The 25,273-nt window shown below is 41.3% G+C and overlaps 1 protein-coding gene across 2 annotated transcripts; it reads right to left on the reverse strand.

The window, feature by feature from the left end:
• Window positions 1–9,214: 9,214 nt before the first annotated feature.
• On the reverse strand, window positions 9,215–24,182 carry LOC146968730 (arfaptin-1-like). 2 transcript variants are annotated; one of them, XM_085759756.1, is made up of 8 exons: window positions 24,102–24,182; window positions 19,883–19,981; window positions 14,520–14,595; window positions 14,307–14,425; window positions 13,129–13,350; window positions 12,675–12,832; window positions 11,291–11,465; window positions 9,215–10,074 (listed from the first exon to the last, which is right to left on the reverse strand). In XM_085759756.1, exons 2-8 carry the CDS (start codon window positions 19,955–19,957, stop codon window positions 9,919–9,921), a joined length of 981 nt encoding a protein of 326 aa, XP_085615882.1. In that variant the 5' UTR covers window positions 19,958–19,981; window positions 24,102–24,182; the 3' UTR covers window positions 9,215–9,918. The 2 variants fall into 2 exon arrangements, with proteins under 2 accessions (XP_085615882.1, XP_085615884.1); XM_085759758.1 differs by having other exon boundaries at window positions 19,883–19,963; window positions 24,087–24,170.
• Window positions 24,183–25,273: the final 1,091 nt, after the last annotated feature.

A 25,273-nucleotide genomic window follows, 5' to 3' on the forward strand; every position in this document is an offset into this window, starting at 1 on the left:
TTAATCCAGAGTGACTCCAGCGGCTCCCATCAGCAGCAGCAGCGACCGACACACACACCGGCTGTGAACGAGTGAGAGTGTGTGAGACTGAGTGCATGGTGGAGAGAGAGAGAGAGAGAGAGAGAGAGAGAGGGAGAGGTGGACCCCAGTCCGCCCGCCCACGCATGCGTGATCACTCAGGTGGAAGAGAAAGCGCTTTCTCCCGTACACACGCCCACCTGCTAGGATACAGGCACACACACACACACACACACACACACACACACACACACACACACACACACACACACACACTAACACACACTACATACATACAAATAAATGTTGCATTAAAGCTGTAGGCTACAGAAAAGAAAATTGAATTTGATTCCACTGTGGGTCCTAACATTAGTGTAATAAGCCCAAACTTTGTGCAAAATTCAATTTTTGATTAAAGCAGAAGTAAGCGATCCGGTGGTTTTGGCTAACTTCCTGTCAGCAGATGGAGTTATCAATCAATCAATCAATCAATCAATCAAAATGTATTTGTATAGCACTTTACAATAGCCAGACGGTACCCAAAGTGCTTTACATCAAGGCAATAAAATAATACATAAAAACAATACATAAAAACCCAAGAAAGTGCCACAGTGCTGCAAGAAGACACAAGAAAGTGCTACTAGTGCTGCAGGGTGTTAAAGGCCCTCTAAAAGTGCATACAGTAGAATAAAAACAGGCAAAAATAAGTAGTACACTTAAAGCAGAAGTAAGCGATCCGGTCGTTTTCGCTAATGCTGCGTTCCAGGCAGGCTTTTGAAATCGTAAATTACAGCTTCAAGTCACAACTTACGACTTTGTAGCGTTTCAGGCAACCCACTCGTGTTTTTCCGACCTGTTTTACCGGTGAAAGTCACTATAACGGCCACTCGTAACTTCCGACCCGTGAACTCGTACCAGATCGAACTGGTACCACTTCACAGGACGGAAAAACACGAGTCTACGAGTTTCCTTGAACGCACCATAACAGTCCTCGTCCCTACGTCACCACATTCACGGCGTTCCTTGGCTGCACACACAGCCCTGCATGCCGTTCTCTCTCCTCATTGGATAAAAACTGTAGGACACGATAAATGTTTTCTCCTCGGCTCAGAGCAGAGCAGAGTGACTGAGAGACCCGTGTTTCAGTCCAAACACTCTATGTAAGTGATTGCTGTCGGAAGATATAACTATTTAAGACTTGTATTAACACAAATATATCACTTACTTCTGCTTTAAGAGCAGGACCTCCCTAGTCAGAGTTAAATGCTAATCTAAAAAAGTGCGTCTTTAGCTTCAATTTAAAAAGGCTGAGGTCAGTTGGTGTGAATGTCGAGTGGCAGTCTGTTCCACAGCCTGGGAGCTGCAACAGCAAACGAACGAGCGCCCCACTGAGTTATCAGTCCCCGCCCTCGTCCCCTACGTCACCACATTCACGCGCATCCCTTCCTTGGCTGCACACACATGGAGGACCGCCCCTTTATGCCGTTCTCTCTCCTCATTGGATAAAGGTTGTAGGATACAAGGAAAGTTTTCTCCTCGGCTTACAGCAGAGCAGAGGGACTGACAGACCCGTGTTTCAGACCAAACACTCTATGTAAGTGATTGCTGTCGGAAGATATAACTATTTAAGACTTATATTAACACAAAAATTCCGCGTACTTCTGCTTTAACACAAATAAATGTTACATTAAATACTGTAGCATCCACAGTGTGCGTGTGTGTAGGCTACATGTGTTAGCGACCGCGACTTTACAGGGACAAACATTAAAGCAGAACTTAAGCAGAATGTTTTTTTCCTAGTGCTGTGCGTAGCCTGAACAAACAAAAGTCGCACATTTAATTTTATTTTTTTATTATGCTCCTGCAGGCACCAGTGGCAGGCACTTTGCACTTTGTACTTTACAAAGTATGCATTTTTTTATTATGTACTGTACTTTTCCTTTGTGACCGCCAGCCTATCCATGGAGGCAAATTGTCCATTTTAATTTTATTTTATCTGTTTATTGGTTGTCTATTGTCCTATTGTCCTAGTGTTCCTTTTTGAGCTCTCGCAAACCCTTTTCCAATGTGGTCCCCTTCCACAAATGGCAAATAAACTGACTCTGACTCTGTTTGTGTTAATCTAAGTCTTAAATAGTTATATCTTCTGACAGCAATCACTTATATAGAGTGTTTGGTCTGAAACACGGGTCTGTCAGTCACTCTGCTCTGCTGTAAGCCGAGGAGAAAACTTTCCTTGTATCCTACAACCTTTATCCAATGAGGAGAGAGAACGGCATAAAGGGGCGGTCCTCTCTGTGGGTCTCATTCATGAAACGTGAGCAGCACGGATTTGTGTGTAAACCCTGAGCAGCGCAAATTTACGTGGATTTCCGCATTCATCAATCTTTTAGTAGTGCTGATTTTTTCGTAGCTACTCACAAAATCTACACCTGCTCCGGACTGTGTGTAGCGCTTGTGTAAATGTAGGAATGCAAATAAATACTGCTTGTCACTGTTGAAAATTACAATTTTAATCCGTATTACTCTCTCTCATGTTCAAAATACGCCGATGCCTTTGAAACACGTAATTTAAACATGACAAACAATTAGAAATATTTGGAGAGAGAGACGTTTTAGGGATCGGACACGCACAAACACATCAAGGCTCCATTTTATGATGATAATAATATGATATAAAACCGGAAAAAACTTTTTTTTGTTGCTACACGCTCGGTGGGCGCACACTTCACCCTGCGCAGCAGCGCAGTCTGCACCGGTTTGGATGGAGCTGTGACAGACGGCTGGTGCTTCTGTAACAATATAACCTGCCTATATAACTTCATGTGTTGATACAACCATGCTCCTCTCCAGCTGAGGCTGTGAAGAGCCTCCTCCTCCCGTCACTGCTGTAGCTCTGTAGTTGTGTGTTTTTTTTTTTTTTTCATGTTTCATATCGAACTATTCTGGCTTTACTTCTTAAACGGTTCTTTAATTAACCAAGGATAGGCCTACTTAATTCACTAAATCTGTTTCTTCCCTCCAGCCTTTGACCTGTCCCAGTCACACCACTACTAACAGAAGAGAATTAAATATTTTTCTGGACTCCACTTCACCCAAAATGACTTTGATCCGCGATCTCTTTTTTTCTCTCTCTCCCTCTTTCCTCGTTTGCGTCATGGCCGCAGGTGAGCAGGATGCACCTACCTCCTAATATGGTGGTCAGGATCTCCTTATATGGCTATTCATGTATGGAGATCTATGCTAATTGCTGATCACCGGGGGCGTGTTGTTAGGTTACGATGGGTTGGCATTCATGAAGTTACACACGTGTTTACGATCAAATCTGAGTTTCCCGCACCGTTCATGAATCCGGAGTAGAGTTTTAGTAGAGTGAGCTTTTATGTGCAAATCTACACACAGATTTACTCACGTTTCATGAATGAGACCCAGTGTGTGCAGCCAAGGGATGCGCCTGAATGTGGTGACGTAGGGACGAGGGCGGGGACTGCTAACTCCATCCGCTGACAGGAAGTTAGCCAAAACCACCGGATCGCTTACTTCTGCTTTAAATACTGTAGCATCCACAGTGTGTGTGTAGGCTACATGTGTAACCTACGTTGTGGGGACCCCGACTTTACAGGGACGTAATGTCGCTGCACAATTAGCCTAATTAGCTACTTAGGTGATTTTTTTTTTTCGTCAAAACTTTATTGTACCAAAATATGTACAAATTCTATCAAAAGGAACATATATATCTATTGATCCACTGATTGATTATTAAAGGCTTCATTGAAAACAAATGCACACGACCAAGGCGGGTGAGGAAACCAGCAGAGAAGTGACTGGACTTGCAGATTCGCTAGGCTAAATGATGCAATCTATAAATCGATAAAAGTCGTATTTTGATCAACATTACATCTGAAATTAATAATTTCACCCATAAGCCGTGTAATAAGCGGGATAATGTAGAGTTAGTCTGTGGTTATGGAGAAATAAAGACTAAGACATCCTTCATCAAAGCCCATATAAAGTCTAATGTTCATAGCTGTACCTAGGTCCCAATACATCCATGCTAGGTCCTAACCTACCCAAGATGGCGCTCACAACAAGAACGCCACGTGACTGATAAGCATCTATTGCTTTTTTTTTAACAATACATTTCCATCTCAATTAATTCATTTCTAAGGTGAAGTGGTGATGTGGTTATATTAGCATTAGCATAGTGTGTGTCTAATATGTAATGTCCTCTACCGTGATGACTTATATAATTTGAGTGTGTGTGTGTGTGTGTGTGTGTGTGTGTGTGTGTGTGTGTTTGGCCATGATAAGCTCGACCAGCCGCGCCCTTGGCAAGAAAAAACGGTCATGTTTCCCTCCACACACACACACACACACACACACACACACACACACACACAGGCCTACACAATTATTGTTTCATGTGTCAGCAGTTTTCCGTCACCTTATTAAAAAGCAACAAGAAAAAAACGGAAACATCATAAATAATAAAACCGTTAAAAAGGTTGCATCAATAAAATACAAAATTTAAAAAAACATTCAGACACCAACCAGCTGTTTAAGAGTAAAAAGTCACATGCTAGCTGCTCTCACCATATATGCTAACATAGTTATGATAGCAATGCTAGCCTACGGATACATTTTGACCTGGTGGTGGCGCTAAAAGAAAACTACTCATCATCTTGGGGCCATGAGTTATTCAAATTAAACAACCAAATTTCATGGAAATTAACATATTTAATAGCTGGGATATTTCATATTTGGCAAAAGACACTGGGGTCATTCCTATGTTCCCACAGCCCTATGTTCCCACATTTCTAACTTTTTTGTCACTGAAAATTAGGCCCTATGTTCCCACAGCCCTTTGGTCCCACCATTTGTTGGGTTTAGGCAATGAAGAAAAGAGTTGGTTAAGTTTAGTAAAAAGACCCGGTAGAGGCTAGACAGGCCAGATAGAGAGAGTCCAGATAGGTAGAGAGAGTCCAGTGGGAACATAGGGCCTAATTTTGAGAAAAATCTTAGAACTGTGGGAACATAGGCATGGACCCAAGACACTGACATCAGAGCTAAAATATAATCAATTAACAAATGAACAAAGGGACATTAACGCAACAGTGCTAAAGAATAATAACAATTGGACACGATACGGTTAAAAAGTAAAAAGTAAGTGGACAAATAAACCTTGTCTTACCCTTAACTGACCTCTGACCGCTGTAGTGTGTACTGAGAGATTATACAGTCCAGACGACAAGTTAATCAACACCTGATCTACAGTAGTTTCTGTTCAAAGATGAACTTCTTAAAACAAAAACAAAAAAGAAGAAGTAGTCTTAGACCACACGGGAGCATCTCTGTTGTGAGAAACTATTCTGCTGTTGAAATGTTTGGGAAAATGAGCCTGGATGCAACAGTAGAATCAGGTTTGTGTGTTGGTGTTGCCAGGTGAATAATTGCCCCTCTTTAGAGCAATCAGAGCAACAGAACCACAAACAGACCAACCAGAGTCTTATTCTACAGTCGCTGCACTGATCCCCCTCTCCATTTAGAGACAGAAACACACAGGCTGCATACTAATCCTGAATCTGTTGTGAATCTATATCTGAAAATAACACCAGACATTGTTTTAATGTTCTGCCCAGTGGTGGGAAAAGTGATTATAGGCTATCTTCCAAAATTTGGTTCTGATTTAATGTAAATAATTATAATGTGACCATTATCTGAAATAGAATAGAATAGAATAGAATAGAATAGAATAGAATAGAATAGAATAAAACTTTATTGATTGATCGCCCAAGGGGGAAACTCAAAGTGTTGCAGCGGCAGGAAAATATACAACATAGATACAAAACGAGACACACAAAAATGTATCAGTGTCAGTGTTCTTATGTGTGACGGTAACAGTAAAGTAACAATAAATATAGCAAATAAATAAAAGTTTTGTTTCAGGCACTGTAGTACAGTCAGATGGCTGTAGGTACAAAGGAGCACCTGAACCAAAGAGTTGGCTTCTTTTGTTTTGTTTTTTTGAAAGAAAAAATGAATGCTCTTTTAATTATCAATTCTCCATATATCACAGGCTTTTATATTATATATATATTAATATTTTGGTTTAGGGCATTGCAAGGTTTTCCCAAGAATTTTCCAAGGAAACAAATTTGGAAAATTATGGACCCATCCCATGAAAAGAAGTTGCCTCAACACCCTCACTTGGTTGTTAAAACAAGAGAGGGACTAAAAGTGAAACCCACTTCGAAAGTACCTAAAACATGTAAACCAACAGATTACTACAGTCACCCCAGTTTATAGTTTATAGTAAGTGGCAGGCCGATCCTGTTTGGGGGGGAACAGTTTCAGTTATTATTCAGAAATCAAACCCTTAAACAGTTTTTTTTTTTTTTAATCTCCCAATATACGTATTTATTTGGCAGTTTTTTGGGGTCATACAAACATTCAACAAAACGTTCAAAACATCCGACAATGTTAAAGCAATTTATTATTCATGTACATTTTGGTCCTATATCACAGGCTTTTATATTATATATATTAATATTTTGGTTTAGGGCATTGCAAGGTTTTCCCAAGAATTTTCCAAGGAAACAAATTTGGAAAATTAATATGGACCCATGAAAAGAAGTTGCCTCAACACCCTCACTTGGTTGTTAAAACAAGAGAGGGACTAAAAGTGAAACCCACTGGAAAGTCCCTAAAACATAATACAGTCACCCCAGTTTATAGTTTATAGGTGGCAGGCAGGCCGATCCTGTTTGGGAGGGAACAGTTTCAGTTATTATTCAGAAATCAAACCCTTAAACAGTTGTTGTTTTTTCAAATCTCCCAATATACCTATTTATTTGGCAGTTTTTTGGGGTCATACAAACATTCAACAAAACGTTCAAAACATCTGACAATGTTAAAGCAATTTATTATTCATGTACATTTTGGTCCTTGTTTGGCAATTAAAATGAAAAACAAATCCTCTTTACCCTTTAGCGCTAGACCATTTTTGGTCTTATAGATAAATGGACTAGAGATCCACCTGAGACTGATCTAAGGTCAGCCGTTGTTCAGGTCAGACTGGATTTCAAAAGGAAAACTAGGCAACCACAAAAAAAACAGCCACTGGAAAACCCCCAAAAGATTTATTCTATTCCCTCTGTGAAAGTCCCAAAGTTTTCTTCAACAGTTCGATCTCCTCCACTGTTTCAGAGAAGAGATTTAGATTATATTTTGGTTTTTGTAAAACTCTTTTTAGTAAATTGAAAATAATTGAGGAAAAAATAGAGTTACTCTCTGAAGACAAAAACTTTACTATTAACAAAACAACCCAAAGACACATGGTGTAGAACAGACAATAACAGCCCCTGTGTGAAAGAAAATGCTTTTCCAATATTAACCCAAAGTTTTCCACTCGTTTTCTAATATCCAAATTTGCCAGTTTCCTCTTAAAGAAACAACAATTTTTCCATTTTCAAATTTAGTGGACATTCCCTTTAAGGCTCAATTTAATGCAGGTGGGACCGGTGTTTCATAGGAAACAAAGAGATAACTGACAGAAAATATCCTATTTAAGACAGAAGACATTATTATTTGGGACATTATTGCACAAAAACATCCACACTTACTGCAAAGTCACTGTCAAACACACAATCACACATTCATAGGAAACAGTTCAAAAGGAGTCAGTTCACTGAACATTTCAACACATTGTATCACAAGAAGAGTTTAAGGCAGATCGTGCTTTGGGGTTTAGTGCAAAGAGTGCGGGAAAATACAGTAGGTGGATAAAACAACCAGAAACTTCACATTATGATGTAAGATAGTCGTCAAATTGAAAACCCAAATCAGATCGAACAGAAGCAGGACCTTTTAGCACCTGCATGAGCTGTTAGATTGCATCAGATTGTTAATAGGACGAATCGCCTTGTTGTTTACAACTACTTCCGGGTAGAAAACCAGCATTCGAACAATAGTGACGGAAGAAAGTTTCGCTATATATATCTAATTTTTCATGTCACTATATCGCCGTTTAGACTAATCTGATGTTTGTAAAGTTTATAAAAACCAATGATTGGACAAACATTACTATTTACGTGTGCACATTTTTATAATTAGTCATGGTTATCATAGATTAGCCGGGCTAACGGTTAGCTACCTGTTTAACTTTAATAACTCAGTGACTCAATAAACGGTCCATGAAAAAATATTTTCTCCAGTGGATATCTTAGTTACAACTAGACTGAGCTAACTGGAGTAGTTTCATGTCGTATCCGACAACGGGAGGGTTTTAACAGCTGACGTCCTGCTGTTAGCTTAGCTACCGCCGTTAGCTTAGCCACCGCTGTTAGCTTAGCTACCGTTAGCTGTCCCTGTCAGCTGAGCCACTGATGCTTTCTAGACACCGTGATTCCCCCAAACTGAATAAATACAACACATAGCAACACAAAACACACACACAGAAATAGTAATGTTTCTTCAATCATTTCAGATTTGTCTAAACGGTGATAGGGCGTGAAAAATATGATATATATAGCTAAACTCTCGTTCGTTACTATTGATCTCATTCAAATTACGTGCTGGTTTTCTACCCGGAAGTAGAATGTAAACAACAAGGCGATTCGGTCTATAGAAGGTGTTTCTGTTATTTTGTCCACCAACTGGAAAAAGAGGAAGAACGAGAAGTTAAGTTTTGTTCTTACATGTAGGAAAAAAGGCAGCACAGTAGCTTTTTCAAACTAGACAAACAAAGTATTTGAAGGCTATTGTCATCTGAAAGGTTGGCTACAACAAACGTTCCTTCTACAACAAATAAGGCAACATCATCGGCGTATAGTGTCATTTTTGGTTTTTCTGTTCGAAAGTCCGTCGTCATCAACCAGCTTTTATTTACCAATGAACAAGACAATGTTCACGCTACTTGATGGTCCACATTAAGTAGGCCGGATCCCCTTACATCATTGATATATTTCATACATTTTAACCTGGAGATTGTCTCAACTGTAGTCAACATTTTTGGTCTTGTTGAACTACAAAAACCTGAGAGGGGCCTCTTTCAACTTACAAGTAATCCTTAACCAAAAAACAAACACATTATTCAAAGAGAAGTTTTCCTTTTAGCAAATAACTTCTGGCATTAACTTAATTAGCCACAAGTGACAGTCGGCGGCGGCTAAAAAAAATGAGATTGAGGAGTGATCAAACAACAGAACTGGTTAACCTACTAACCAGCCCTTATGGACAGTGAAGCTGTTTTCCAGCAGTGGAGTGTCGAGGCTTTGAGCTTCTGACTGCAGCGACTGAGGATTTTTAAAAGTTCAAAGAAAGGCTTAGTAACTCACAGGGGATTAGATGGATTTACTCCCCAACACACAGAGACAAGAGGCAAGGAAAACCCAGGAGGGGCACATACTGTACTGTATGTACTATGTATATGTGGGTGCTCGTTAAACGGGTCAGAGGAGACAAGTGCTGAGTATCTATGACAGAAACAGAGACTTGTTGAGAACCTTTTGTCTTTGGGTAATTTCAGATCTCGCTCAACACGTCCCAAGGTATTTAAATGATTCTGCAACATTTTGAGACTTGATAAGTGTTGAAATTCAACCTTTTCCAAGACTTTCAAGACCTGCATGAACATCACAAACCCAAGGAACACTCCCACATCCCCAGTATCTAACATCCTATTTCTAGTTTTTACAGGTACATCCCAAACCTTTGGTATAAATAAACTACCTTCTTCCCTAACCAGCTATCGGAGAACTTTACATACACTTCAATATTTCTACTCCACAATTCCCAAATCAGGCATCTCCCAGTTTTTTTTCCCCCACCGATAGAGTCCACTGATCCCAAAGCACCCTCCAAACCCTCGTCTGTCCTTCGGCCAATTGTTGTTTAGTTGGGTCAACTCTCCTCCAGCCAGGAGGAGCCGTCCACGTCCGGGTTGCTGAGGAGTTCGCTGGCCTGCTGGATGTTCTGCTCCAGGAAACCGTGGCAGGATAAACTATGAGCTGCTACTGCGCTGTGCAGCAGCCACAGCTGGTTATGGAGGACTTTAACCTGTGGGCAGAGATGGGAAATTAAAGGTTTGGTCTGGAGTTTTGTGCCCAAAAATAAACACATTAGACTTGAACAAATGAAATCCGTCTTAATCATCAACTATGGGCTTTGTGTCCTGTGTGGTGGGGGCTGTGTCTGCAGCGCCCCCTCCCCCTGCCTGTATTTTGGTCTTTTGCTCTGTTTTGTTCAGGTTTTGTCATGCACGTGGACGTTTCTGGGTGGAGCTAGAGAGTCACGAGAGAGCATAGATATCTATGGCGAGAGAATCTGTGTTTTCTCTCCAGCCAATGACGGAGCTCAGGTGAAGCTACGTGCAGCAGAGTAGTAGAGCTGCTAGCCGCACTAGTTGTCTGATGCTACTGAGTCTCTCTCTCTCAGCAGCAGCAGTCAGGACAACAAAGAAAAATTAAATACAGTCTGAGTGAAACACTGGAGCCGTGGACCGATTCCCGACCGTCACCGACACTGGCAACAAGTATTAGGGCAGGGGTGTCAAACTCATTTTAGTTCAGGGGCCACATTCACCGCAATTTGATCTCAAGTGGGCCAGACCGGTAAAATAAGAGCAAAATAATCTATAAGTAATGAGAACTCTTATTGTTTCTCTTTATTTTAGTGCAAATAAGTACATTATTAAGATGTTTACATTAAATGAACTGTCCTTTTACAAAACATGTTATGAACAACCTGAAATTTCACAAGAAAAACACATGCAATTTCAACAATATTATGCCTCTTCTGTCTTTAATGTAATTTTCACATATGGCAAATTCATCCTGCGGGCCGGATTGGACCCTCTGGTGGGCCAGTTTTGGCCCACGGGCCGCATGTTTGACATCCCTGTATTAGGGCCTTTGTAGTGAGCTAGCTCGATGCTAACTTCGGCTAGCGCTAGCGGTTAGCATCCGCCGCTAACACCCCCTTCTTAGTTCACCACAACGGCATAAAGACATACACGGAGGCTCCAGGTGTTGGCGAAAGGTCGGCTAATCGGCCCACGGCTCCAGCGGTTCTTTCGGACTGCATTTCCTTTCCTTTGTGGTCCTGACAACGGCTGCTGTCAGGAGCAGGAGGCTACACAGCTTAGCCCGAGAGGAGGGGCTGAGTTTCAATGTTTTGTTTACAAACTGCAAGGAACCAAACTCCAGAGACCCTACCTTTAAAGATTTACCAACCCTGGCATACTCCACAGGATTCACCCAGAGCTCCCTCTCACCTTGTTCTCCTCCAGCAGTTTGACCTTGACGGAGAGGTCGTCTCTGATCTTCTGGTACTTCTCCCTCTGGCTCTGGAAGTCTCTCTGGGCCACCTCCAGTTTGGGAACCGTGATCGTGTCTCGGGGTCCCAGGTTCAGCTCCTCCAGGTCGACTCGGTACGCATCGTACTCAATCCTGATGATTGTAGGGAGTATGTTGTAATGATTTTCATTGGTCTGTATTTCTTTGAGGGCGTGTTCACACCTGTGGTTCGTTTGCTTTGTTCCGATTCATTAACTAAACCGACACACGCCAACAGTTCCAAGCAGTCAAATGCCATGCGTTAACAAACTCTTCTCTCATTGGTCAGAACTCTTACCTGGAAGGAGGAGGAGGTTACCCAGGAAAAATAAAAACCATGGAAGAGAGGTATCAACGTAGCCTCGTAAACCAGCCTCTCCCGGAAATGCATTTCATTTCATTTCTGAGGGAGAGTCTGGCCTCATTCCCCGAGTAAGCGTTTGGGATGGGCGGGAGCTGGGCGGGAGTAGTAGCGTTGACAGACAACCCCATTCAGCCAATCAGCAAGTTGGTGTATCAAACTTTACCGAATCCAGTTGGAAGAACAGCGAAAACGTCTTTTCCTTTAGGAACTCAACAAGCGCCGACTCTTGCTATTGTTTAATTGCTGTAATGGATGGTATTTCAGTAAGAACTTCCCTTATTGCTGTTTTTAGGCTGCTCCTGCTAGATAGCTCCGCCATGTTTGTTGTGGTAAGAGTCACGCAGTGTAGTGACGTTATCATCCGGGGCTTTGCACCAGTCGGTCCCTGATGTCAATCACAGAAATCTGAGCGGCGACGCTGATTGGCTCAGCCTTCTGAGGGTTTCAGGCCATACGCTTACAGGAGGAATGAGGCCAGACTCTCCCTGAGAAATTAAATGAAATGCATTTCCGGGAGAGGCTGGTCTACAAGGCTAGTCTCAACGGGCTTGAAGATTAAAACCCGACCCAGTCTGGACCATAGTTGAAGCCCAGACCCGACCCAATTCCAGTCTTTTGTGGATATTTTTGACCCGAACAAGGCAAAAAAAACAAAAACAAAGAACTCGGCCTGAATCGGGCCGGTCCGAACCAGTACGCCTGGCCGTTGAGAACCACTGAAGACCAGCGGCGTGTTGCGTCGACCACCTCTTCAAGCGATCTCGGCCCGCTTGTTTTGTTCCGCATCCGAGCGCAATTGTTGTGTTCACATATGAACCAAAGGAACCGATCTCTGATGTTAAACGCTCCCTGTTCTCGGAACGACGTCTCCAGACGAACCAGGTGTGAAAACGCCCCAAGATTCAACATTTTGTGAAGTTCTTGAATTGTTTTGGGATGTCTCTAACGTTTCTACCCACCTGGCGGCCTCGTACTGTTTGGCGTTGAGCATCGTGTCCTCGATGGTTTTGTTGACCAGGGTGTTCATGTCGGACGTGAAGGAGTTAATGGCCGTCGCCAGAGTCTCGCCGCTCTTGGACAGAAACTTCTGAGCGTCAGCGTTCACGCCGAACTCCACCTGATTCACACGTTAGATGTATACGAGTCTTGTGATATTGTCTCGGTGTGAGATCAAGAAAACTTTCCAGATCCTCCATAGAGCAATTCATTGATGAATAAAAACAGATAACCAAACAAAAACATGTATAAACGTATAATTAGTTATGATTTGGCTGCTTCTGATGACCTCATTAGGCTTATTTATTAATAGTGTTAGCATTAGCATTTCATATTTACCACAGAAGGTGCACATCAGATTTGTTCTTTGTGTTTAAAACATTCAGATCTGATTAAATAAAGATCACGTCGACTCACGTGGAGCGCCGGTGTTTTGACGCTGAGCTCGGTGAAGGCGTCTGCGAGCGTCTTCTGCGTCACCGCGAACTGAGCGAGCTGATTGGCCAGCGTCTGCGCCAGCTTGGTCACGTTGTTGTAGCGCTGCCGGTCGTCTTTGAGCAGCTCCAGCCGAGGCTCCAGCTCCAGGTCGACGGTCCGAGATCCACGGCCGAGCTTCTCCGACAGCGCCTGCCTGGTGCACTGCAGAGAGACAGAGAAACAGTTACTTCTGATCACATTTGTGTGTCGGCCTGGGAAAACCCGTCGGATGTCGCTGACGTTCTATTGTGGCAAATAGCCAAAATAGGTGAAAAAGTACTATTTCCACGATTTTGATATTTTGTGTGATTCTGGTACTTTGAACTCTCTACTACATCGTGGTGAATAAATATTTTAAGAAAACAAAATGGAAAGTACTTATTTTTACGTTTTTATGGCGAATAGAGTGTTTCATTTCCAGCTGAGACACAGCACAGCTGAGCTGCAGCAGCAGCGCTAGAGGAGAGGAGGTCCGTTGTTGTTGTAGAGGTACATTCAAGGACCCTCGGAAAGCAGAGAATCCTGCGATTCAGATGCTTTTTTACAGCTGATCTTTATCATAAACGGTTTGGAAGTTATAATATGTTGTTGATATTTTGTAAAACATGTGCAAGTGCCGATGATAAGTTCTGTTTAGCGCCGATGCTACGTTCTGTTTAGCATCGAAGCTACGTTTGGTTTAGCATCGATGCTATGCTCGGTTTAGCGTCTGTTCCTGTACCACTTGATTACACGCACCCTATACGGTCCCTTCTTGTCATAGAGGCACCGTTCAGTGCAGTTTACAGCTCATCTCTACCATAAACGGTTCAGAAGTTGTTTAATGTTTTGTAAAACACTCGTCTTTAGAGGGTTAAAACCATAGACTGTAAAACAGCAACGTTCTATTTAAAGCCATTTTTCTCACTTTTCAGTTTTTTGGTCATAATAGATTAAAATGCCCATAACTTTTAATCTGAAAGGACTATCCAAGTTATTCAAACAGTTATGAATAGCTGAAAACTTCTAGTTTGTGGAAATATCAAAAAATGAAAATGTCAAAATCCCACCATGTGAAGGGTTTTCCCAGGCCACCACACATGTATTGATTATCTGAGCCTGGTTTGATTCCCGCTCACCTTATACGTGGTGATGCTCCACTTGCGAACTCTCTGCAGCTTCTCGCTGGCAGCGTTCTTGCCGTTGCCTTGAACGACCACAGGGCCTCCTTCTGGTTGCTCTGGCGTCACCGGGAGGTCTGGAGGAGGAGGAGGTCAAAGGTCAGCACGGACAGTATGTGAAATAAAACCACATTAGAAAACATAACTCACTATATATATATTTTTTTTTACCTCTGCTCTGCTGTGTTTCCTCGGCTGGAGAGGAGGGGGCATCGTCGAAGGTGTGGTTACAGTTACTGTTTGTTTCCTGTAAAGAAAAAGCAAAGGAAGAACATAATTAAGTTTGGCGTCCAATCAGCTTCAAGATGACTGGACCATCCATCCATTCAGATTTTTCAACATTTAAAGGTCCAGTGTGTGTAAAATAGGGGGGAAAACCATGACATCCAGCATTCAGATTCTTAATTGCAGCGCTCAACCCTCCTGTCGGCAAAAACTTGTGCGGAAATGGCGTCTTCCACGACTGGGAGTATTTCAGGAGCATGGAGCGATGAGGTGAAGATCTGAACCATTTTATGATATGTCTGCTGCTTCCTCCTCCTTCTTCTTAGTTGGTTTATTTATGAACGCGAAACTCTTGAAACTCGCTCTCTGGCTGGCTGGATTTTCCCTTCAGGCTGCCGTACAAACATGGCGGCACATGTACGTATATATAAAAGAATAATTATAAGGCTACGAAAACCAAACAGATTTCATTTTATAGCGATTATACACTTATACTAATATATTCATGGGTAGTTTATTCACATTTTGCCAATAAACCTTGACAACTATTACATACTGGACCTTTAAGAGTTTTTCCTCTGTCGATGTGAGGGTCTGAGGTAGGGTTGGGCGGTATGAGCAAAATCTTATATCACGGTATGAGTAATTTCATATCACGGTAACGGTATATATCACGGTATGTTTTTTTCCCCCTGTAAATTAACGGCTTAAAATAACCATACTGTCGCATTTGATCATTTTCCTCTTTTATTTTTTAACTTGGATTTCTATTTAAAAATAATAATAAAAAAACAGGAAAAATGCCAGAGCAGTCTTGCTCCAGTTAGTGCAATTATATAAAAAGAAATCACAACATCACAAATTTGCATTTTACAAAAATGCCTATGGTCTGTGCTGTCTACAGCTGTTCAAACAGGTCAAACCTGGAAAATCAAAAAAGTTACTTTAGAGTTCCTAAGGTAGTAAGTAACCTTTACAGTCTATGGTAGTACACAAAGGGCTCAAATTTCAACAACTGACGGAAAAACGGTGTGTGGGAGGGACGGAAGTGACCATAATAAACAAAGAGTGTCCTAGCCTGTCCTACAGTAAAAATGGCACATAGAAAGAGGAGTAAAGCAATAGCCTATGTTAAGCAGCAATATATATTTAAGCATCAAAGATGTTCAATCAAACCTACATAGTTTGAAATAACGTTTAAGACACACACAGCCAGTGTCACAACTAAGCATAAAAAGCCCGCTAGCTTAATGCTAACGTATTATGTAAAACACCATAGACGGGCTAACAGAAATTAGCATCGCTTATAACATGATTTACTCCTCTTCTGAAAAACTCTGACAAGTCAAACTTTAGGATGTGTTAGAGGTCTAATTCATCTGTCTAAACATCACATATGAAACGGTAAACACAGCTGATCGATCGAAAAAAATTACGGCTGGAGAGCAGTCTGCTGCAGTGCCGGCTCCCCCGTGTGTCGAGGCGGTCTAACTACAGTGACTCAGAGAGATGCCGCAGACATCTGCTCTTTCTCCGGTATAAACGGTATTGCAAAATCTCTACCGGTAGACATTTTATACCGTCACACGGTATAATACCGTCATACCGCCCAACCCTAGTCTGAGGACAGAGGATGTTGTTATGATGCCATGTAAAAGCCCTTTGAGACAAACTGTTTGTAAAAATGGGCTATACAAATGAAATTGCCTTGCCTTGTCTTAATTCTTTAGACATTTGTTCCTCCTTTTTGGCCTCTTCTGCTTCTTTATTGTCTATTTTTGAATCTTTTTGGCTCTTATTTTGAAAAACTCAGATGTTGGACCTCTCTCTTAAGAAACTAATTTCCAGTAGCAGGCGAATTAAAGACTGAAGAAGCTGGTTCAAATCCCACCCTCACTCACTCACTTTTTATTTTTTGCCTTCCTGCCCTTGAGCAAGTAAAGTCGTCTCGTCTCCCATTATTCCAGACTGGGAGCGGAAATTTCCCGCTGCCCTCGAACGCAGCACGAGCCTCAGCTTCCTGGAAGAGCAGCAGCATCACCGGTGGTACCCAACACAGCACAGAGGTCAAAGGTCATGAGTCAAAGCAACCGTCCGTGACTGACAACAACAACTACACAACTACACACGGAGAGAGGAGAGGGATCGCCGTGGGAACCGGAGCCCACGGCGGCCAATCAGAGCACCCGGATCAAAAGGTTGCGACGTGGTTGCCACAGAGACGATGGCGCCCTGTTGTGATTGGCGGCCGGGGGGAAAAAAAAGGAGGTCGGAGGTCAGTGGAGCACTCGAGACAGGAAATGGTCACCTGACGCAGATGAGAGGTAATGACACACACACACACACACACACACCACACACACACACACACACACGGCGTTGGCGCTCCTCTGTCCGACCCCGAACATGAACTTAAACCCTGATTTAAAGCTTTACCTTCAAAATAAGAGCGTTTGAACACACACACACCTGTGGATGAATTTGACTCAAAGTTGTTGTGTCACATTGAATAGACAGCAAGGCATGTAGTGACGCAAAACCACACACACACACACACACACACACACACACACACACACACACACACACACACACACACACACACACACACACACACACACACACACACACACACACACACACACACACACACACACACACACACACACCTTTGCTCTTTCTAAAGGTTATAGTAGCTGATGTGAGACAGGGAGGCTGCTGGTTCCTTCAATGGGCTCTTAAAGGGACGGTACAGATAAATAAAGAAAAACTCTTTAGATAATAATCTCTAGATGTTTGTGTTAAAGCTCCTTCAAAATAAAGGTAGATGTTTGTATTAAAGATCCTTCAAAATAAAGGTAGATGTTTATATTAAAGCTTCATACAGTATAAAGGTAGATGTTTGTATTAAAGCTCCTTCAAAATAAAGGTAGATGTTTGTGTTAAAGCTCCTTACAGTATAAAGGTAGATGTTTGTATTAAAGCTCCTTCAAAATAAAGGTAGATGTTTGTGTTAAAGCTCCATACAGAATAAAGGTAGATGTTTGTGTTAAAGCTCCATACAGTATAAAGGTAGATGTCCATGTGTAGTGTGATTATAAGGCAGCTCTAGGTTCTATGTATATTAATACTGTGAAAAACCAGCCGTCAGGACTTCCTGTCACTTTGTGATGTCACAACAACAGCAGCTGAGAAGAAGCTGAGAGAGGAGATGTAGTAAAAACTACACTGAGATGTTTTTCATTCTTAAAAAAAAACACAGATACATTTAAATTTTCTCGTGGATCAACACTCGACTGAAAACAACTTCCCATCAGCTGTTTCACCTGTTATCACCTGTTATTTGTCCACACAGGTGAGTCAGCTGATGACATCACCGTGGTGCGACCGCTCCTGGTCCCTGCCCTCACTCCATCTCTATTAACCACAACAATGGTCGTCTTATCACACACACACACACACACACACACACAGCACACACACACACACACACACACACACACACACACACACACACACACACACACACACACACACACACACACACACACACACACACACACACACACACACACACACACACTGTCTCATCCGTTTCATCCACTCGCTGTCACCCTTTATCACCACGCTTTGCTTTGCTTTTGTTGTCGTGACGACCGCTGATAACATTGTAAGGGGACGACGTTTCTCTTCTTTTATTTGACCAGGTTGCGTAACGCGTGGCTCCGTGATGAATCGGTGACACGCTCCGGAGGAAACTAACGAGTTTGTAACGACGCTCGTCAGCTTTAATGGACTGACTCCAGTGTTTGCACCTGTAAACACACCTGTATGTAGAGTTATGATGTAATTTACTTGGGTAATGTACTTTGGTACTTATTACTCTTACTTGAATACATTTCCAAGACAAATATTTTTACTCTTACTCAAGTTAATTTCTAGGAAGGCTGAAAAGTACTCGTTACTTTCAGGTCTGCTCTTTTTTCCCCCTTTTTTTTCCTAAAATCCTATTGGACACAAGCTGTGTTTGTCAAAGAAGGAAACCCTGACCCCTAAAAGCAGCACATCAGCGCAGCTGGTTTCAAAGAGTTAATTCTCAGAAACAAGAGTTAAAAGCTCCTTAAATTCATTTAGAAAAAAATATAGTAATTCATTGATGTGAAAAATAAGAAATTTACTCTTACTCTAAAGTAAGTAAATTTAAAAGCATGTACTTTTGGATACTTAAAGGACAAGGCGAATTCAACTTAGGGGTGTATTTTCATATCATTCTAGGTCTAAAAGAATGAATCTGAAGATTTTCAGTTTAATCGCTCCTGTTTTGCGGTAGTTGCGTCGCCCGCATCGCCACGGCAGCAATGAATGGGAGCGGATGTAAGTTCCGCTGTTTAGGCTGTTTCCAGCCCTCAAAGCTGTAATTTTTTCCACAGACAGCATCAGATGGAGACTCAAACATGCACCGAGAAGTTTATTTACTTCAAGCAAGCCGACATGTTTGTAAAACTAGATCTAATTCAAAGTCTCCCGGAGTCTCACGCGAGACTCAAGTTGCCGTGCTCGGTGCATTCAGGCGCAGTAGGAGCTACCGTTTGTGTCATAAACACAGGAATATCAACTCTTTACTTGCTTCAAGTGTACATTTTTTTCCACAGACAGCGTCAGGTGGCGACTCAAAGATGCGCCGAGAAGTTTTTTTTACTTGAAGCAAGTAAAGAGTTGATATTCCTGTGTTTATGACACAAACGGTAGCTTTTCCTACTGCACCGGAACACACCGAGCACGGCAACTGGGTCTCGCGCGAGACTCCGGGGAGACTTTGAATTAGATCGACTTTTACAAACATGTCGGCTTGCTTGAAGTAAATAAACTTCTCGGTGCATGTTTGAGTCTCCATCTGACGCTGTCTGTGGAAAAAAAATTGCGGCTTTGAGGGCTGGAAACAGCCTAAACAGCGGAACTTACATCCACTCCCATTCATTGCTGCCGTGGGGACGCGGGGACAGACGCAACTACCGCAAAACAGGAGCGATTAAACTGAAAATCTTCAGATTCATTCTTTTAGACCTAAAATGATATGAAAATACACCCCCAAGTTGAATTCGCCTGGAATTGTCCTTTAAGTACCTTTAAAAGCAAGTACCGGTACTTTTTTACTCTTACTCAAGTAACATGTCGACTGAGCTACTTTTACTTGTAACGGAGTAAATTTTTACCAGTAGTACTTGTACTCTTACTCAAGTACTGGGGTGGAGTACTCAGTCCATCTCTGCAGACTACATTACGGTTTTTCTTTTTTAACGCCGTCTCACCGTGGGAGGAGTTTCTTCCTCTGCGGTGTCGGACGCCACGGTAACGTCGCCTCGCTGCTCCATCTCCTCCATCATCTTCTCCTTCTTTTCTTCTTCTTCCTTCAGAGATTAAACATAAAACATGTCAGTTCACAGACTGATACATTTACACAAAGGATCAACGTGTTCAGACCGTTATGGAAAATTATGTAACATGACAATGATGTTTACTGTACATGTTTCTTTATTCACGTTTCCAGCTATTTATTTTGTGTTTAAACATTATGTAACATTTAACAATTTAAATAGTTGACATTGTTTAATTGTTTAAAAGTTTGTTTTGTATAAATCTACAGAGTTTTACTAAAAAAATAGTAGAAACAGGAAAAATATCCAACACATCCTCTGTTATTTGGTGGATTGTGTCTGATAAAACACTGCTCATTATTGAAATATTATGCATTGTATCACCAGATATTAACCTGATATCCAGGTTTCAAATCATTACTTTCTTAATTAATTATTGTTTACATAAAATATACAGAAAATTATAGCTCAAAGTGACACAGTCAAAATATTAAATTCTGTCTAAACGACGTCTAAAACACAAAGATATTCAGTTAATTGTGATTCATGATGAGGAAAAACATCAAATCACATCTGATCAGATTGTATCGAATACATTTTTCTTTAAAAATTCAGTGCAATTATTAGTTTGATGTTAATAATCTTGAGAAATTTGATTCATCGTCTAATTGTGTTTTTGTAAAATCAATAATACACCTGTAAACTACTATAATTCATCTGTAAGTTTATTATATCACCATATATATTGTCAGAGTTTAGACCAGTGTTCACATGTTTATACACAACTTGATTTCAGTTCAGTTTGACGTTTGTTCAGATCAACGTGAACCGACAGCGACATCTAGTGGTTAAAACGAGGAATCACACAAACTAAAGGAAGTTCATGATGTCGACTCGTCCTTATCGTTCTACATCATCGTCAGTAGTTGGGTATTTATTTAGTGTTTAGTTTCAGACGACTGAGGAAGAACTTCGTAGACAAACACACAAGAAACAACAAGACTGAAACCAGACAGAGGAGTCAGAAGGGAGGAAGGAAGGAAGGAAGGACGAAGGGAAGGAAGGTAGGAAGGAAGGAAGGAAGGAAGGACGAAAGGAACGAAGAAAGAAGGATGGAAGGACGAAGGGAAGGAAGAAAGAAAAGAAAGAAGGAAGGTAGGATGAAGGGAAAGAAGGAAGGAAGGACGAAGGGAAGGAAAAAAGAAAAGAAAGAAGGAAGGAAGGATGAAGGGAAAGAAGGAAGGACAAAGGGAAAGATGGGAGAAAAAGAGGAAGGGAAGGAAAGAAGGAAAGAAAGAGGGAAGGAAGGACGAAGGGAATGAAGGAAGGACAAAGGGAAAGATGGGAGGAAAGAAAGAAGGAAGGAAGGACAGAGGGAAGGAAGGAAGAAAAGAAAGAAGGAAGGAAGGACAAAGGGAAGGAAGGAAGGAAAGAAAGAAGGAGGGAAGGATGAAGGGAAAGAAGGAAGTAAGGAAGGAAGGAAAGAAAAAGGGAAGGAAGGAAAGAAAGAAAGAGGGAAGGAAGGATGAAGAGAAAGAAGGAAGGAAGGAAGAAAAGAAAGAAGGACGAAGGGAAAGAAGGAAGTAAGGAAGGACGAAGGGAAGGAAGGAAGGAAGGAAAGAAGGAAGGAAGGATGAAGGGAAAGAAGGAAGGAAGGAAGGACAAAGGGAAAGAAGGAAGGACAAAGGGAAAGATGGGAGGAAAGAGAAAAGGAAGGAAAGATAGAAGGAGGGAGGGGTCAAAAAGGAAGGAAGAAGTAAGGACGAAGGGAAAGAAGGAAGGAAGGATGGAAGGAGAGAATGAAAGAAGGAAGGGGAAAAGGAAGGAAAGAAAGATGGAAGGAGAGAACAGATCAGGAAGGAAGAAATGAGGACAAAGGGAAGGAAGGAAAGAAGGAAAGGAAAAAGGATTGTGGAAAGAAGGAAGGATGGAGGATTATTTTTAGTTTCAGTGTTGATTTTTTGAGACACAAAAAATGCAGAAGAAACTAAAAAGATGCTAAATCTGGTCGTTAAAATCCATCCAACACTCAAACTGCTGCATGGATTTTCAAAATAAAAGCCCAGACAGAGTCACTGACTGCATACGAACCACATTTACCAGCCTGAAGCCGAATTAAAACTAAATCAGACAAACAAGACGAAGACGCTTCAAACCATCTGATGAATGTAAATTAACACACCATCGACGACGCCTGCAGCCGTTACAAGCAACAACACGGACAATTATAACCTGGCAACATGAATAATTTACAAGTCAGGGCGAGATTGAGTCCTGTTGCATCATCAAACACCGTTAAATACAAACAGAGTCTCTGTAACCAGTTGTAATGTTAAGGCGTTTACCAAAACTTTACCACTTTCCTGTTAAAGGTAATAAATAGTTCCTCTGAAAACTTGGTTTACAGCAAAGTGCAAAGTACACGCAACTTATCTTTAGTGTGAACTTTGACGTAGCTGTAATTACAGACGTAGGGGCAGGTACGACGGTCGAGTCCCACCCAAAAAAACAAAACAAAACGCAAAATCGCCTTTGTAAAGAAGAGGCCTGGCAGCTCAGAATAAATCTGCATTAGTTTTCAAACACATTGTCCGAACAACACAAAGGCCAAACATGAGCATCTTCTCTAAATCCAATAAGCCGGGGTTCCTGGTAGAGAGCCATTACAAAAGTACGCAGTAGACGGTGTTAGAGCTGCAACAATTAACCGATTAATCGCACAATAATCGATAATTGAATGAATCGTCAACTATTTGGATAATCGAATAATCGGTTTGGGTAGTTTTTTAAAGAAAAAAAGTCAAAATTCTCTGATTTCAGCTTCTTAAATGTGAATATTTCTGGTTTCTTTGCTCCTTAATGACAATAAACTGAGTCTCTCTTTGGTTTGTGGACAAAACAAAACATTTGACGACGTCATCTTGTGGTTTGGGAAACACTGGCTGACATATTTCAACATTTTTTAACATTTTATTGACCAAACAACTAATCGATTAATCGTTTAAATAATCAACAGATTAATCGATAATGAAAATAATCGATAGTTGCGGCCCTAGACGGTGTAAAAACATATATCAATACAATAAAATATCGCAATATTTTAGATTATTACATTTATATTATGCTGCAAGAGTGGTTTAGTGTTGTATATGAGACTGAGTGATGGTAATTCCTTTGTTCAGATTGCAGATTGTGAGTTTTTCCATCAAAAAAAGCCTATTATTAATATAATAAAAGGTCACTGGAACATGCAATATAACATTGTTTGTCATGAAATCTGAACCAATGTTACCAATGGTCGGTAAGTACAAGTAAGGACAATAAAACCATTGTCCTCATGTAAAATAATATCGATACAGTACATTATTACGATATTTTAGTGTATCAATGTTTCTCTACTTAGATGATACATCTCTATACCTCCACAACCGTTTCATAAATTGTTAAATATATTAAGATTTCTGCAGATCTGGCAAGAAAAAGACTGAATTTCTGCACCAAACAACACAAGTAAAGAAGAGACTTCCTGTAAATATAGACTAGACCTTATCAATATCATCTGCACTTCTGCTTGATAACAGGAACATGAGTTTTTTTTTTACAGAACAGGCTCAGTGAAACGTGTCATTTGAATAACAAACTATGAACCTGTGAAGAGCTGCAACAGTTTGTCCACTAATCCACAGAAAATGTCATTGATTTACAATCATTTTTGATTGATTTATAGTTTTTCAGGCACAAATCTGACAAAAACTGATAGATTTAGTGTGAACAAGGTGAAAATGTGATGCTTTTATCAATAATGTTTGGACATTTAGTGCACTCAGGTGTTAGTTGGACATAAAACTACTTAAATCTGCTTTTTATAAAGGTTTTAGTGTTCAGCTCTTATATAAGTACACCGATGTTAATGTTATTAGTAACAGCAGCTCAACCCACAGCCTCTAAAATGGCAATAACGTGGTTTAATTTGAGCTAAAAGAAGCAAAATCTTCGATATAAAGTTATTAAAAGGTGATTTTAGATCGATAATCGGTCGGTTTTTGTGCATAAAAGATGAAAGTAAAAGGTGTTTGACGGTAGAAGAGGTGAGACCCCGGTTCACAACAAACACACAAAGGTGACAACACATTAAAACCGTTTTTTTTTTTACCTTCACGGCTTTAAAAACAAAACTTCTTCCTCCTCCTCTTCTTTGTCTTTTAAACGTCAAACTTTTCCTCCTGTTCCCGCCTTTAACTCCTCATTTTGTTACATTTATTAAACAAACTGAACGATGGAAAAGAAAAAGTTGTGAAGCTAAAAGCTGCAGAGAAAAGTCAAACACACCCGGAACTGTTTCCTGCTGAGGGAGCGCTCCATGTGGCGGCTGGTTCACTCCGGAGGCACGGAGCCAGGAAGCGGCTTCTCGCGGTCTCAGAGCGACGGTGAACGGAACTCCGCCCCACACGGGCGGTGCCGCGTTGCAAAACAAGCGTCTCCTATTTCTCCCTAACTAAATGAAGCTTAAAATGAATACAAAATCAATTTCAAAGCGTAAAAAACACTTGAATATGTTTATTTTAGTCTGGATTTTCTTAATTTTCATGTACATAACAAAGTATTTTTTTAAATTTCAGCTTATATATTAATTGTCTATACATTTATGTTTTTTTTTAAAGGGACATTGTGTAACTTCTCCTGTTATCTATTCAGGAAAATCTATTATTTCATTCAAAAGTCTGTTTTTCATTAATCAGTAATCCCACTAGCCTCGTAAACCAGCCTCTCGCGGAAATGCATTTCATTTCATTCCGAGGGAGAGTCTGGCCTCATTGCCGCTGTAAGCATTTGGCCTGAAACCCTCAGAAGGCCGAGCCAATCAGCGTCGCCGCTGTGATTGACACAGCACGTTGGCCAATCAGGGGCCGACTGGTGCAAAGCCCCGTCACTACACCAACTTGCTGATTGGCTGAATGGGGTTGTCTGTCAACGCTGCTACCAAAGATATTAAACCGTCTTTGCTACTACTCCCGCCCAGCTCCCGCCCAGCCCAAACGCTTAGAGGGGGGATGAGGCCAGACTCTCCCGAGAAATGAAATGAAATGCATTTCCGTGAGAGGCTGGTTTACGAGGCTATAATCCCCCCATCAACAAACTGAAGTGTTCCTTTCAGCTCTGAATGAGCCGTTCATATCATTCATATCTACATGGAGCGGGTAAGCTCGGTGCTGGCTGCCATGTGGTGTTGCCATGTTTTTACGTTCAGTGGCAGCGTGACGGTAGGAAACCACGGAAACTCAGGCTCAGGTCGAGGTTGCGTCTGTGAAAAGTCACCGTGGAAAC

This window comes from Trachurus japonicus, chromosome 18 (genome assembly GCF_045865225.1).
Source record: "Trachurus japonicus isolate A0001 chromosome 18, Traja_1.0".
Classification (NCBI taxonomy): domain Eukaryota; kingdom Metazoa; phylum Chordata; class Actinopteri; order Carangiformes; family Carangidae; genus Trachurus; species Trachurus japonicus.